The sequence below is a fragment of the Dendrobates tinctorius genome, unplaced genomic scaffold (assembly GCF_039654945.1).
Source record: "Dendrobates tinctorius isolate UK_male_01 unplaced genomic scaffold, ASM3965494v1 ptg000028l, whole genome shotgun sequence".
NCBI lineage: Eukaryota > Metazoa > Chordata > Amphibia > Anura > Dendrobatidae > Dendrobates > Dendrobates tinctorius.
The window spans coordinates 71905880-71918352 of record NW_027361696.1 but is presented as its reverse complement, the minus strand read 5'-3'; the positions used below and the strand labels follow the sequence as shown (position 1 = coordinate 71918352).

The window sequence follows — 12473 nt, the reverse complement described above, 5'->3', positions numbered from 1 at the left end:
TTTTTTCTTATCTTTTAGGTTACATCGGGGGCTTATCTACAGCATTACAGAATGCTGTAGATAAGCCCCTGATGTCGATGTCAGCAGCTCATAGTCCAAAAAAGGGTGACAGATTCCCTTTAAGGACAAGTAGGGGTCTAATAGGATAAGCAGTCAGAAGCTTAAAGTATGTCTTGATGTTGCCCACTACTGACATAAGGTGCCCATTCAGTTGAGCATATTGGCATGGCGTTACCTGAGTAATTGCTTGCTGCTATGTGACAAATGATTACAAGGGTTGGCATATTTCCTTTCTTCACAAGCACAATGCTCCCCTGCCTCCCAGTATTGTGAATGTCGGCCGTGGCATGGATGCTGGTCAGAACTGTGAGCTCAAGGCTTATAAGGTCATGGTATTCATTGCTTTCAAGGCACCTGAGGAAGCCTGCTTGCAGGAGAAACGCATTGTGGATTAAATTATATTTATTTTTATTCATCACTTTCTACTAATCTTCAGTTTTCTCGATTGTCTGGAAGCGCAAGTACCGGGATCCCTCACCTCTAACAGCTGCAAGTAGAGGCAGCTGTTGCATTGGGGGAGCGCAGGGGCACTGAAGATGGCCGATTCCAGACAGGTTCAGAGCTAAGCTTGCATGCTATATAGCAAACAGCACGACAGAGCGTACTCCTTGCCTGGGAGACCGGCCACCTCTGATAACCTGTAGTAGGGGGCAGGTAACCTAGGCAAGTAGCATTACACTATAAAATTAAAAATCCCTCTGGTCGTGAGAATGGAGAGGATTTTTGGCAAGAAGTAAATTGTAAAATTGGAATTTTTGCTTTTTAGCATTAATAGAAGCTGCATAAAAATGAAGCCTGGGATCCAGCCCTTGATCGGAGGTGGATTTTTTCTTATTACACCATTGTTGTTGTTGCTGCTTATTTTTGACTCTGGCCACAGAAGAAATTGAGCAAACGCAGCAGAAAAAAAAAACAAAATGAGGAACTTTCTTGAGTAGACAATAAGAAATGGAACAGAGTTCTGGGAAAAGAAACACCCACACGGCTACATGTTTTAGGCAATTTTGCTAACTTTAAATTTCCGCGAATTACAACATTTTTCTGTTAAATCACAGATTTGCAAAAATGGCTTAAATTGAGGACCAACTTCAAAAGAAAGTTTTAAAAAAAACACACAAAAAAAATCACAAGTATTGTCAGATCAGTTGATCGCAAGACCCTGGAGTCTCCCACCATGAGATATATCCCTTTAAGAACACAGGAAATTTAGTAATCACATTTTTTTTTCTAATTTTTGACCATAATCTAAAAGCGTTTCTTTAAGTACTGGTACCAAAAAACATGCTGCAATTTTTTCCATTATTAAATACTATTCGAGATCAGATGCCAGGAGCAGAGTATGCCACAGAGGACTGCATGCCGGACCAAGGAAGAGCAGATACAATTGCTCTTCTCTATGTATTGATCATTGTAATTTATTACTATGCCATTTTAGGATAAATAAAGGTTTTTTTTTGTTTCGAAAATGTTCAGGTTTTAAATAAAAATGTAATATGTTCCTAATGCACGAATGCATTACAAAATATCACCATAAAAATACTAAAATGCCTGTAAAACGAAACTACTTAAAAAAAAATTGAGTAAATTCATAATTAATATAATGAAACGCTGAAAGTAAATAATATTGGTTAAAAGAAAAAAATATATATTTACTGCCGAATAATCTCTCCATTTAATGTTAATATAGGATGATTGGATGGTAAGACCCCAGCACAGGAATGCAAAGAACGGGATTTGCTAGATTTTCCCATGTTTTATATTTAATTTTTAGAGGCATTTTCACGGATGCCTTTTTATACTGATAGTTTGATGATCATATGTGCAATATACCATATGTATCTATGTAAAGAAATATAAATTTGTAACACCATACAAGTCCTTTAAAAGTTTTATTTCTACATCTACAGTATCTCTATGTTACTAAGTGAACAATTTAAAATGAACCTGTCACCTCCAAAAGTCTTATTTAACTGCAGAAAAAGTGGTAATCTGGGGGTAACTTGCATTTAAATATCTCACAGGCTTACTGGGGAGAACATTAGGTTTTATTCTCCCTGCAGCTGCTTATTACAAAGGGCAGTGCCTTGCACACTTACAGTCACCTCCCACTACACAGTGAGCGCCGCTGTAATTACACCCCTGCACTTTGATTGACAACCTGTGGCGTGTGTGTGTGTGCAGAGCAAGCTGTCAAAGTCCAGGAAGTAGGGACCGGCGGACCAGTGGACGTTCAGGTTCTGGTACCTAACCCAAACTTTTTAGGAAGTTCAATTCGGGTACCAGTACCCAAACTTCCACCAGAATCAGAACCCCACTGAAAATAATGGTTACCCAAAGTGCTAAGAAAAAAATGTCTGTGTCTCTGTCTGTGTGTCTCTCTCTGCCTCTGTGTGTCTCTGTCTGTGTGTCTTTCGCTCTGCCTGTGTGTCTCTCTCTCTGCCTGTGTGTCTCTCTCTACCTGTGTGTCTCTCTGCCTGCATCTCTCTCTCTCTCTGCCTATGTCTCTCTCTCTGCCTGTGTGTGTCTCTCTCTCTGCAATGATGACTTGGAGCGAGCAGCTGCAGGGAGAATACTACTTAATTTTCTCCCTGTAGCTGCTGTTCCAGTACATCTGATATAAATGCTATTTACCTGTAGATAACCCCTATATCTACAGGTACATTGTGTTTTTTTGGAGGTGACAGGTTCTCAATTACTTCTGCACTGATGACTTCCTAAAAAACAAAATAACTGTCAAACTTTTGACAGAAAAGGGGAAACTCAAGAACTTATTATTTTTCATTTTTCTAATTTTATGATGAATGCTTAGGAGGCTGAAAAAGGTCCGGCGTGCTCCCTCTGGAAAGTTAAGTAACTTATAAATGAGAAGTATGGTAAAACAATAAAAGACCAAACAGGTATTAATGTGCATATTGTGGCCACGTGCTCTCATAGCGCTTCATTAATTAACAGGAGTGACAGTCTCTGCTCCGCGCCTCAGTGCAGCCCAATGGTCAGGAGCAGGAGGAAAAAGTACCTTCGCTGCTCCGAGATGGCTGGTGTGTGAAGGTCAAACACTGATAGAACGTTATGATTGGTCCTAACAATGGACGCTCGCTATTTTATTACAATTGGTTTATAGAAAAGAGGAAATTCTTCTGCAGGGGAAAGAACTGAAAAACTCCTGAAAATAACATGCTGAATCCAAAGAAATACATTAAGGAGTAACATAGGTTACTGATTAAGCACGGAAACTTTCGGCCACAGTGTGGGGTATTGGAGTTCAGATGAACTGGGCTCACCTGCAATACCACACTGATGAGGGGCAATACCCCGAAACAGCTGTCTGTGGATGGATACCATGTTTTGGCATAGGTGGTTTCCTTCATTGGAGACTGCCCTTCCCGTGGTTGTTCCTTCCCGGGGAAAGACCTGGCTGGTCATTGCTTGCGTTGAGAAACATGTGATGGTGTCTCCGCGGCTTCTGTTTTGCATGTTTTGCATATTTCCCATAAGGGATGGGGGCAGTGCTCTAGAATCACTGTGTTGAGAAACACGTGATGGTGTCTCCGCAGTGTTGGATGTTGATCTCCATGAGTTCATTCATCCTCATTTTCACACCTGCAATACCAGACATGGCCTATAGGCCGGATTAGGCGCGATTTCTTTTTTAACAAAAATAAGAAGATCCTTTAAATTTTTAAAGGGTTGTTCCAGTCTATAAAAAACGATCACCTGCCAACCTATATTTGTTAAATTACCGTATGTCACTGTCTGGTAGACTGGAATACCCCTTTAAGAGTATGGTCACGATCTCATCTGTTTGCAGTAATGCAGGTAGACCACTCACCGTCATGATTTAACGTTGCTTTGCACCCGATACATGTGCTTCGCTTTTTTGCAAAAGCCATCAGACCACCAACCTTAGAGGTAAGGACAGTCTTGCATCTCGTGTGTTCCCCCTCTGCAAAAAATAAAATAAAACTGCAATAAGTCACATACTTGATCCCAAGAAAGGGGCCCCACTCAAACTCAAGAATCACTACACCAAATAAGTCATACCCATATCCGTCATGTTCTTCAGGCCTGATCTACATTGTCGTCTTTAGCACCGCTGATTGGTAATGTGCCGTCTTACCTGGCACTGACTGGCAGCACAGACACATAAGAGCACCTCTCCTTATATTCATCTACAGCACAATGTGTATGTTATAACTAGTGATAAGTGAACGTGCTGGGATAAGGTGTTATCTGAGCATGCTCGAGTGCAAACCGAGTGTCTTCAGTGTGCTCCAATAATATGTTCGAGTCCCCGTGGCTGCATGTCTCGCGGCTGTTCAACAGGCGCAACACATGCAGGGATTGTCTAACAAATAGGAAATCCCCGCATGAACCTATTATAGGAGCACGCTGAAGACACTCGGTTAGCACCCGAGCATGGGGGATAACACCTTATCCCAGCACATACAAACTCATCACTAGTTGTTACACCAATTCTGCATTTTGGCACAAGGAGTATCATCTTAAGCCATGTCTACGGTAAAGCAGGAACCTCAAAGCCACACTTCCCAAAAAGCCACACACCTCTCGCCGAAAAGCCACACTTCTCCTCGTAAAACAGCACACCTATCCACCTAAAACCACACACCTCTCTGCGTAAAACCACACACCTCTGCCTGAGAACACACACCTCTCCTTGTAAAACAACACACCTCTCCTCGTAAAGCCACACACCTCTGCCTAAGAATACACACCTCTCCTCGTAAAGCCACACACCTGTGCCTAAGAACACATACCTCTCCCCGTAAAGCCACACACCTGTGCCTAAGAACACATACCTCTCCCCGTAAAGCCACACACCTGTGCCTAAGAACACATACCTCTCCCCGTAAAGCCACACACCTGTGCCTAAGAACACATACCTCTCCCCGTAAAGCCACACACCTGTGCCTAAGAACACATACCTCTCCCCGTAAAGCCACACCCCTGTGCCTAAGAACACATACCTCTCCCCGTAAAGCCACACACCTGTGCCTAAGAACACATACCTCTCCCCGTAAAGCCACACACCTGTGCCTAAGAACACATACCTCTCCCCGTAAAGCCACACACCTGTGCCTAAGAACACATACCTCTCCCCGTAAAGCCACACACCTGTGCCTAAGAACACACACCTCTCCCCGTAAAACCACACACCTCTCCCTGTAAAACCACACACCTCCCCACGTAAAACCACACACCTCTCCCTGTAAAACCACACACCTCTCCCCGTAAAACCACACACCTCCCCACGTAAAACCACACACCTCCCCACGTAAAACCGCACACCTCCCCACGTAAAACCACACACCTCTTCACGAAAAGTCACTTTCACTTGTAAAGTTACATAGCCTGTATAAAGCCAAACCCTCTCTCGAGTGAGGCACCATGTTTTGTACATATACTAAAAATGGTCTAAAACTAGATGCCATATTTTGGCAGAAATTGATGAAACACTAGATGATGGTGCACATAATTCTCCCCAGTCGTGTAGAATTATAAAATGCCATTAGGGACAACTAGAGAAGACAAAAGTCATGCTATAGAGCACACCTTGGATTGAGGATGGTGACAATTATCTATCCTAAATGTTTCCCATCGATTACAATCAAAAAAAAGTTTGAAAGAACTCCTAAAAACACTGCAAAACTAAAAAGACACAGGCAGGTTGGCTATCTGTGTAATATCAAATGTATACGTCGACTGGACTATATGTAAGCACCAAATATATGATAGTGCTTCATGATGGATGATAAATTTATCAAATCTTTAGATACTTTTGTCTAATTTCATACCATCTATTATTTTCCCTAAATTTTTCAACAAAGTTTTAGTGTATTGTCTTGGATTTCAAGCCAGCCTCCACCCAGATAACCCATGCCCTTTGTCAAGTGTAGTGCTGAAAGTATCTACACCACATATAGTGTGTTTTATAGCATGTATTTCAGTTTTTTGGGGGGCACAAATTGATTCTGAATTCTTACAACTTTTCCATAATAAATGTCCTCCTACTCCATGGTACAAGGATACGAAAGAGTATAAGTTTTGTCTGAAATTTTCCATTAAAGAGGATTTTTCAATGGATTTTTTTTTACTTAAACTTTGTACATCTGCCAATTGCCACTGGTCCACTGATTCTAGAACAGCTTTTCTTTTTCTTCTGCGCCCCTCTGTTCCAAAGTTATGCCCCCTGGAAATAAAGGTACAAATTTTCTATTCAACTAACTGGGCGTATACCACAGAACTTTCCTGTGTTAACTGGCCAATCAAAGCATGGCCACGCCCAATGATAACTTCTGTGGTACACAGTGAGTTAGTTGGAGAGAAAAATTTCACCATTATTACCTGGGTATAACTTTGGAACAGAGGGGCGCAGAAGAAAATGAAAAACTGTCCAAGAATCAGTGGAGGAGCAGCAATTGGAGGAAGTAGTCAGTTAAAACAAACAAAATCAGTGAAAGGTCTCCTTTAACTAGTAATATTGAATCAGGACAGTGTATTGAATGGTATGTATCACCATGGACCCATTTTCCCCACCTGTGACTCTCCTCTAAGAGCCAGAATGTGAGCACCTCATGAGGAGCAGCTTCTGTTCAGGTGCACAACCATTCATATCAATGACGGCAATGTAAAACTGCAATACCCCATAACACATCTGTGATAAGATAACCCCTTTAAAAGGGAATCTTGGAGCACGAGCATACCATTAACTCAAAACTGAAAAGGTAGATTAAACAACAACCACACGACGGATTTCATCACCATGTATCATTGTAATCAGTATAATGGCGCCGACCTGACACTGTGTGTAGGTTACTGTGCCTTTGCTCCAAGATCTGGGCAGGTAAGTATTGCTGCCTTTTTGTCTGCTGTTTAAAATGAATTTTTGGAGACCTTGAGTCTTCTTTAGTGGCTTTGCTAATTAGTTTACTGTAGGGACTCGTAAGCATGGGGACCTTTGGCGCAGGTTATGAGCTTACGTATTTTGGCCAAAATATCAACTAATACCTCACTATTTTTGTATTTTTTGCACTATATTTTTTGGGGTGCAGCCAAGCCCAAACACGTCTGGTCTAGTATGAGGGGTGTTCACACTGTTATGCATTGAGAGTGTGCTGGCCAGACCGCCTAATCGAAAAGTAGGAGCGTGACTAATAGGCTGTGAACCAGACACTATGCAGTACCCTTGTGTGAACAGCGCCTTATTCGGGCCTTTATTGTGCAATTGTATACTGGGCAGTCACCCCCTCCAGGTATGGGTAGGTGGAGAGTGGCTTTTGATCTGGTATTTTGCACCTGTGATGCTAACATCTTGCTTTATGGGCTGGCTGCACCCTGTAATGCATTTGTTCCAAGATCTGGGCAGGTAAGTGTTGCTGCCTTTTTGTCTGCTGTTTAAAATGAATTTTTGGAGACTTTGAGTCTTCTTTAGTGGCTTTGCTATTTAGTTTACTGTGCACAATTCTGCTGACAGGTTCCCTTTAATTCATCCTTGCTCACTATGAATGAAAATAAAAACATTCTAGAAACCTTATCAAGTATGAATTATGGTGTGCATGCCAAACATGTAGACCTATGAATATATTCTGCTAAATAAGGAACTGGATTATTACATAAAAGTCTAAAAGAAACTAACATTACATTACCTCGATAATAAGATAGCGTTTGGTAATATTTTGTAAGACCACACTGTTAATCTATTTACATGTGGGGTATAGTGAGACTTTAGGACCCTCCAGGGTTTCAGGTCCTGCTAATTTATCAGCCATAATATTTTACATTTGTTGGGGTATAGGCGTCGGATTGGTAAGATCTGCAAACAAATACCGTACCGTTTTTTTTAATGTTACAATTCTTTTAATTTTGACATAGGACAGATTTTGGTAACGACGTCACAAACAGCGGCTTTATTTTAGGGGACTAGGTTTATGTGTTTTATCTTCATTTAGCTCATTTTTTTATTGACTTATTTCTACTTCTTGTCTATTTAGGATAGAACAATAGAAATCAAAGGGGATCACAAGATCTTCATCGACTGTCTTGATGCAGAAGTCCTGTAGATCTCCTTTTATTGAGGACACAGTGTTTGTCCCTTTTTTTTACATTAAAGAAGCCCTCCTACTCCTATCAAAGGTTTTATCCGCTTAATATATTACAATCATCATATTACACAGCACGGTGTACTTACAATTGCTCATTTTGCCTTTCCATCCAGCTAATTCTTCTCTTTTCTTTGTAGAAACAGGAAGTCTCTTGTCCCTGCATTTATCATTCCCCTCTTCATCTCCTGACCCAGCTGCTCCTCCTCCCCGAGACGTTTGCAGTGACTTATGACTCATACAGGAAAAATTGACCTCCTGTTTCTACATAGAGCTTAGAAGGATTCAGCTAGTCAGTTATTAATCACGTGATGTCATACACCTAATGGAATAGAGAAGAATTATCTAGGTAGAAAGGCAAAAGGAGCAATTGTAAGTACAAACTGCTATATAATAGGAGAACTACAATATATTAAGAGGATAAAAACTCTAAATAAAAAAATGGCACAAGTTGCACTGCAGTCTGGACTGTGCTCTTGTAGTCACTAAGATGCTAGAATGATAAACTGATGAGCAGGATCTATTGTTTACTATGGCTCATATCACATTACAGCAGACAGAGAACGGTTTTATGAGCAGTGTATGGATTTACCTATGGCCCGAGAGTCCTGCTTTCATTTACCCCTACCTGCAAAGAAAATCGTACAGGTAGGCCATCACTGTGTGGGCACGGTAAGGTCTTTCTACTGCTAAGGAGGGGAAGCAGGACTCACAGGCTCTCCACTGCTGGGAAGGGAAGCAGGACTTAAAGGCTCGCCACTGCTAGGAGGGGAAGCAGGACTCGCAGGCTCTCCACTCCTGGTAGGGGAAGCAGGACCCGCAGGCTCTCCACTGCTAGGAGGGAAGAAGGACTCAAAGGTCTCTCTATTGCTAAGAGGGGAAGCAGTACTCGCAGGCTCTCCACTGCTAGGAGGGGAAGCAGGACTTACAGGCTCTCCACTGCTAGGAGTGGAAGCAGGACACGGCGGCTCTCCACTACTAGGAGGGGAAGCAGGACTCGGAGGCTCTCCACTGCTGGTAGGGAAAGGACCCGCAGGCTCTCCACTGCTAGGAGGGAAGAAGGACTCACAGGATTGCTCTATTGCTAGGAGTGGAAGCAGGACTCGGAGGCTCTCCACTGCTGGTAGGGAAAGGACCCGCAGGCTCTCCACTGCTAGGAGGGAAGGACTCACAGGATTGCTCTATTGCTAGGAGGGGAAGCAGGACTCGCAGGCTCTCCACTGCTGGTAGGGGAAGCAGGACTCGCCGGCTCTCCACTGCTAGGAGGGAAGAAGGCATCACAGGCTTTCTCTATTGCTAGGAGGGGAAACAGAACTCACAGGATATCTACTGCTAGGAGGGGAAGCAGGACTCACAGGCTCTCTATTGCTAGGAGGGAAGCAGGACTCGAAGGCTCTCTCTATTGCTGGGAGGGAAGCAGGACTCACAGGCTTTCTCTATTGCTAGGAGGGGAAGCAGGACTCCTTTATTGATAAAAGGGGAAGCAGGACATACAGGCTCTCCATTGCTAGGAGGGAAGCAATACTCACAGGCTCTGTTTATTGCTAGGAGGTGAAACATGGCCTATAGTCTTTCAGACAAAATTTATACAGCCTTTTCCATACAAATAATGAATCAACTCATAAAACACTAGATGGCACCAAGCTCATCCTCCCCTTTATCATATGTGGACATAGTGCCACGGGAGACCTGATGCTTCCATGTTGCCTTGTATGAAAATTTACCATACACTATAAGCTGATTAAAGATGTAGAATGCTGTGAGAATTTCGATCACATGTCCAAAGTTAACAAAAAGACGGAGAACTTACTCAGGAGCACACTCTCTGCTTTAGTCTCCCCCAGAATGGGCTCAAATATCCTTAGCAGAGGCTTCGCCAATTGCTGCTCTAAATAATATTGAGTGTCAATTGGGATGTTATTCTCCAGCACATAAATAGGATCCTGGAAAATAAAAATATAGAAAACCAAAAAACAGTTCAATAAAACTCTACGAAAAAATTGTAAGAATGAAGTATGTCTATAAAATTGTGATACACATGGTTTAGAGTTGTGTCATATTTAAACTCACAAATTTTAGAGGAAAAGTGCTCAAATTAAAAAAAAAAAATAACACCAAGGTGCAACTTTCCTATTCACTTTATTCACAGAATACGGCTACCGCAAACAGCGCTTGTAATCTGCAAATCGTGCCAAAAAAGCAGATTTGCAGATTTAATTAAAAAAAAAAAAAAAAAAATGAAATTACAGCAGGATCCAATGTGCCTGAATTTCAACACTTGTGGAGACTGACATGCCAAGCCTGACATGCCAATGTGAGGAAACCTTTAAGCCTTGCAATGCTCCTCTAGGAATTTGAATATACAAGTTACCTCTTCAAACAGGAAGAGGACTAGAACTCTTGCGCTACTTCCAATTGGCGGTGGCACTAGAGTTCGAGTCCTCTTCCTCTTTGAAGAGGCAATTTGCCTAACACAGTTACTAATAAGTTGAGTAGTGTTTATGGCCCCCACGTGCCTGGATGCGCTCTTGATGAGAAGGTGCAGGATTTAGTTCTAGTACTGGATGACAGAGACCCTGGATAGTCTGTGGTGTTAATGGTGGTATTGGATACACCAATACATTATGTCCGAAAAGATCACTTGGGCCAGTAAACGGCATCAATGCCTTTGTTATCCAGGAACCACTTACGCATCCTGGCCAGTTAAGGCTGGGCATTTTCCTGCACCAGAAGAAGCCCATGGCCACTGCACGAGTGCCAGGTCTGACAATGGATCTGAGAATTTCAAACCAGTACCTATCAGCAATCAGAGTACTGGTGACTATCATGTGGAGCTTTGTGCCACCCCACACCATCACTGACCCACCATCACACCAGTCATGCTTGATGACTTTGCAAACCAAGGTGTTTCCAGACTCTTTCACATCTGTTCCATGTGCTCAGTGTGAACCCTCTAAAGACAATAGGGCACCCAATGGCGGACCTGCCAATTGCCAATCTAGCCACATTGTGTCGGCCTGTGAATACCAGGTTCCAATACAGGAAATTGGACCCTCATCCCATCCTCATGGGGTTTATTTCTAAAATATTGGTGAGAAACATGCACATTAGTAACCTCTGGCTGTGTTCCTCGTTGCACAAAGGAGCAAATACTGATCCGGCTGCTGAGTTGGTGCCCTTCTAAGCGAATACTGGTCTGGCTGATGGGTTGGTGCTCAATCTGAGTGAATACTGGTCCGGCTGCTGGGTTGGTGCTCTTCTGAGCGAATACTGGTCCGGCTGCTGGGTTGGTGCTCTTCTGAGGGAATACTTGTCCGGCTGCTGGGTTTGGTGCTCTACTGAGCGAATACTGGTCTGGCTGCTGGGTTGGTGCTCTTCTATGGCCTTGTCCAGTTCTCTTCACATAGAGGCCCATATCTTGGTATCTGCTCCATGTTCTTGAGACTGTCCTGGGAGATGACATGCCCATATGGATGTGCTGAATTACCGAAACTGCATGAATAGGCTGCAGATACCTCCTCATGCTACCGATAAAATGCAAAACTAGACAAGAACTCATCTGGAGGAATCACAAGAGAAGAATGGTCTGTGACCACCACCATTTTTAGGTGTCTTTCCTGTGCACCTCTTGTCAGTTCCATTTGCACCAAAGCCAGTGAGATTTATTCACAATCACTTATATTTCTGAACTGCACAGAATGATATCCCTGAAGTTTAACTGCCTTGGCTTATACTATGATGTGCAATTGTTCCCTTCATTTTTTTTTTTTAAGTATATTACAGCTAGTGACTCCATAAGGTAAAGAAATGTGCCGATTATGTATGATCCATTGTAATGGCAGTCCTTCGTTTGCCTCTTGTTGACATAGGACAGGTGCAGTTTAAGTGTAATATTCAGATTTCAGGGGGAATTTCATTCCTTTTATTTGGCACGGTCTCAAAAGCATCATTGTTTAGGAAGAACTTGTTTAAAAAGCAACGGGAACTGACAAAAGTTTATGCGATTGGATTTTACTGTTGAATGCCCTTTGTTGTGGCGTTAGTGGAAAGTAAAGAAATTAGGCACATAGGATCACAGGACACACAATAAATTCTCAATTCACTGCAAATCAGTTCCTCTATAACGGCACGATTGGGGAAACAGCGCACACAATAGGGCTTGTGCCGCACACTGACTAAGCTCAGTTAATAGAGAGATTGCAGAAGTTGGAAGCCAGACAGCAACCTCTGGTCCCCGGTGACAGGGAACCACTTTCTCTGCCAGGCCGAGTCAGTGTAGAAAAATACTAAAAAAGC

General features: G+C 42.6%; 1 protein-coding gene across 1 annotated transcript in view; it reads right to left on the bottom strand.

Moving 5' to 3' along the window:
* POLD1 (DNA polymerase delta 1, catalytic subunit) overlaps nt 1-12473 on the bottom strand; it is a 141103-nt gene that overhangs the window by 28539 nt on the left and 100091 nt on the right. The window contains exons 23-24 of the mRNA XM_073570976.1: nt 9988-10120; nt 3890-4003 (exon numbers count right to left, since the gene is read on the bottom strand). Coding sequence (XP_073427077.1) covers nt 3890-4003; nt 9988-10120 — 247 coding nt within the window. The remainder of the gene's footprint in view (nt 1-3889; nt 4004-9987; nt 10121-12473) is intronic.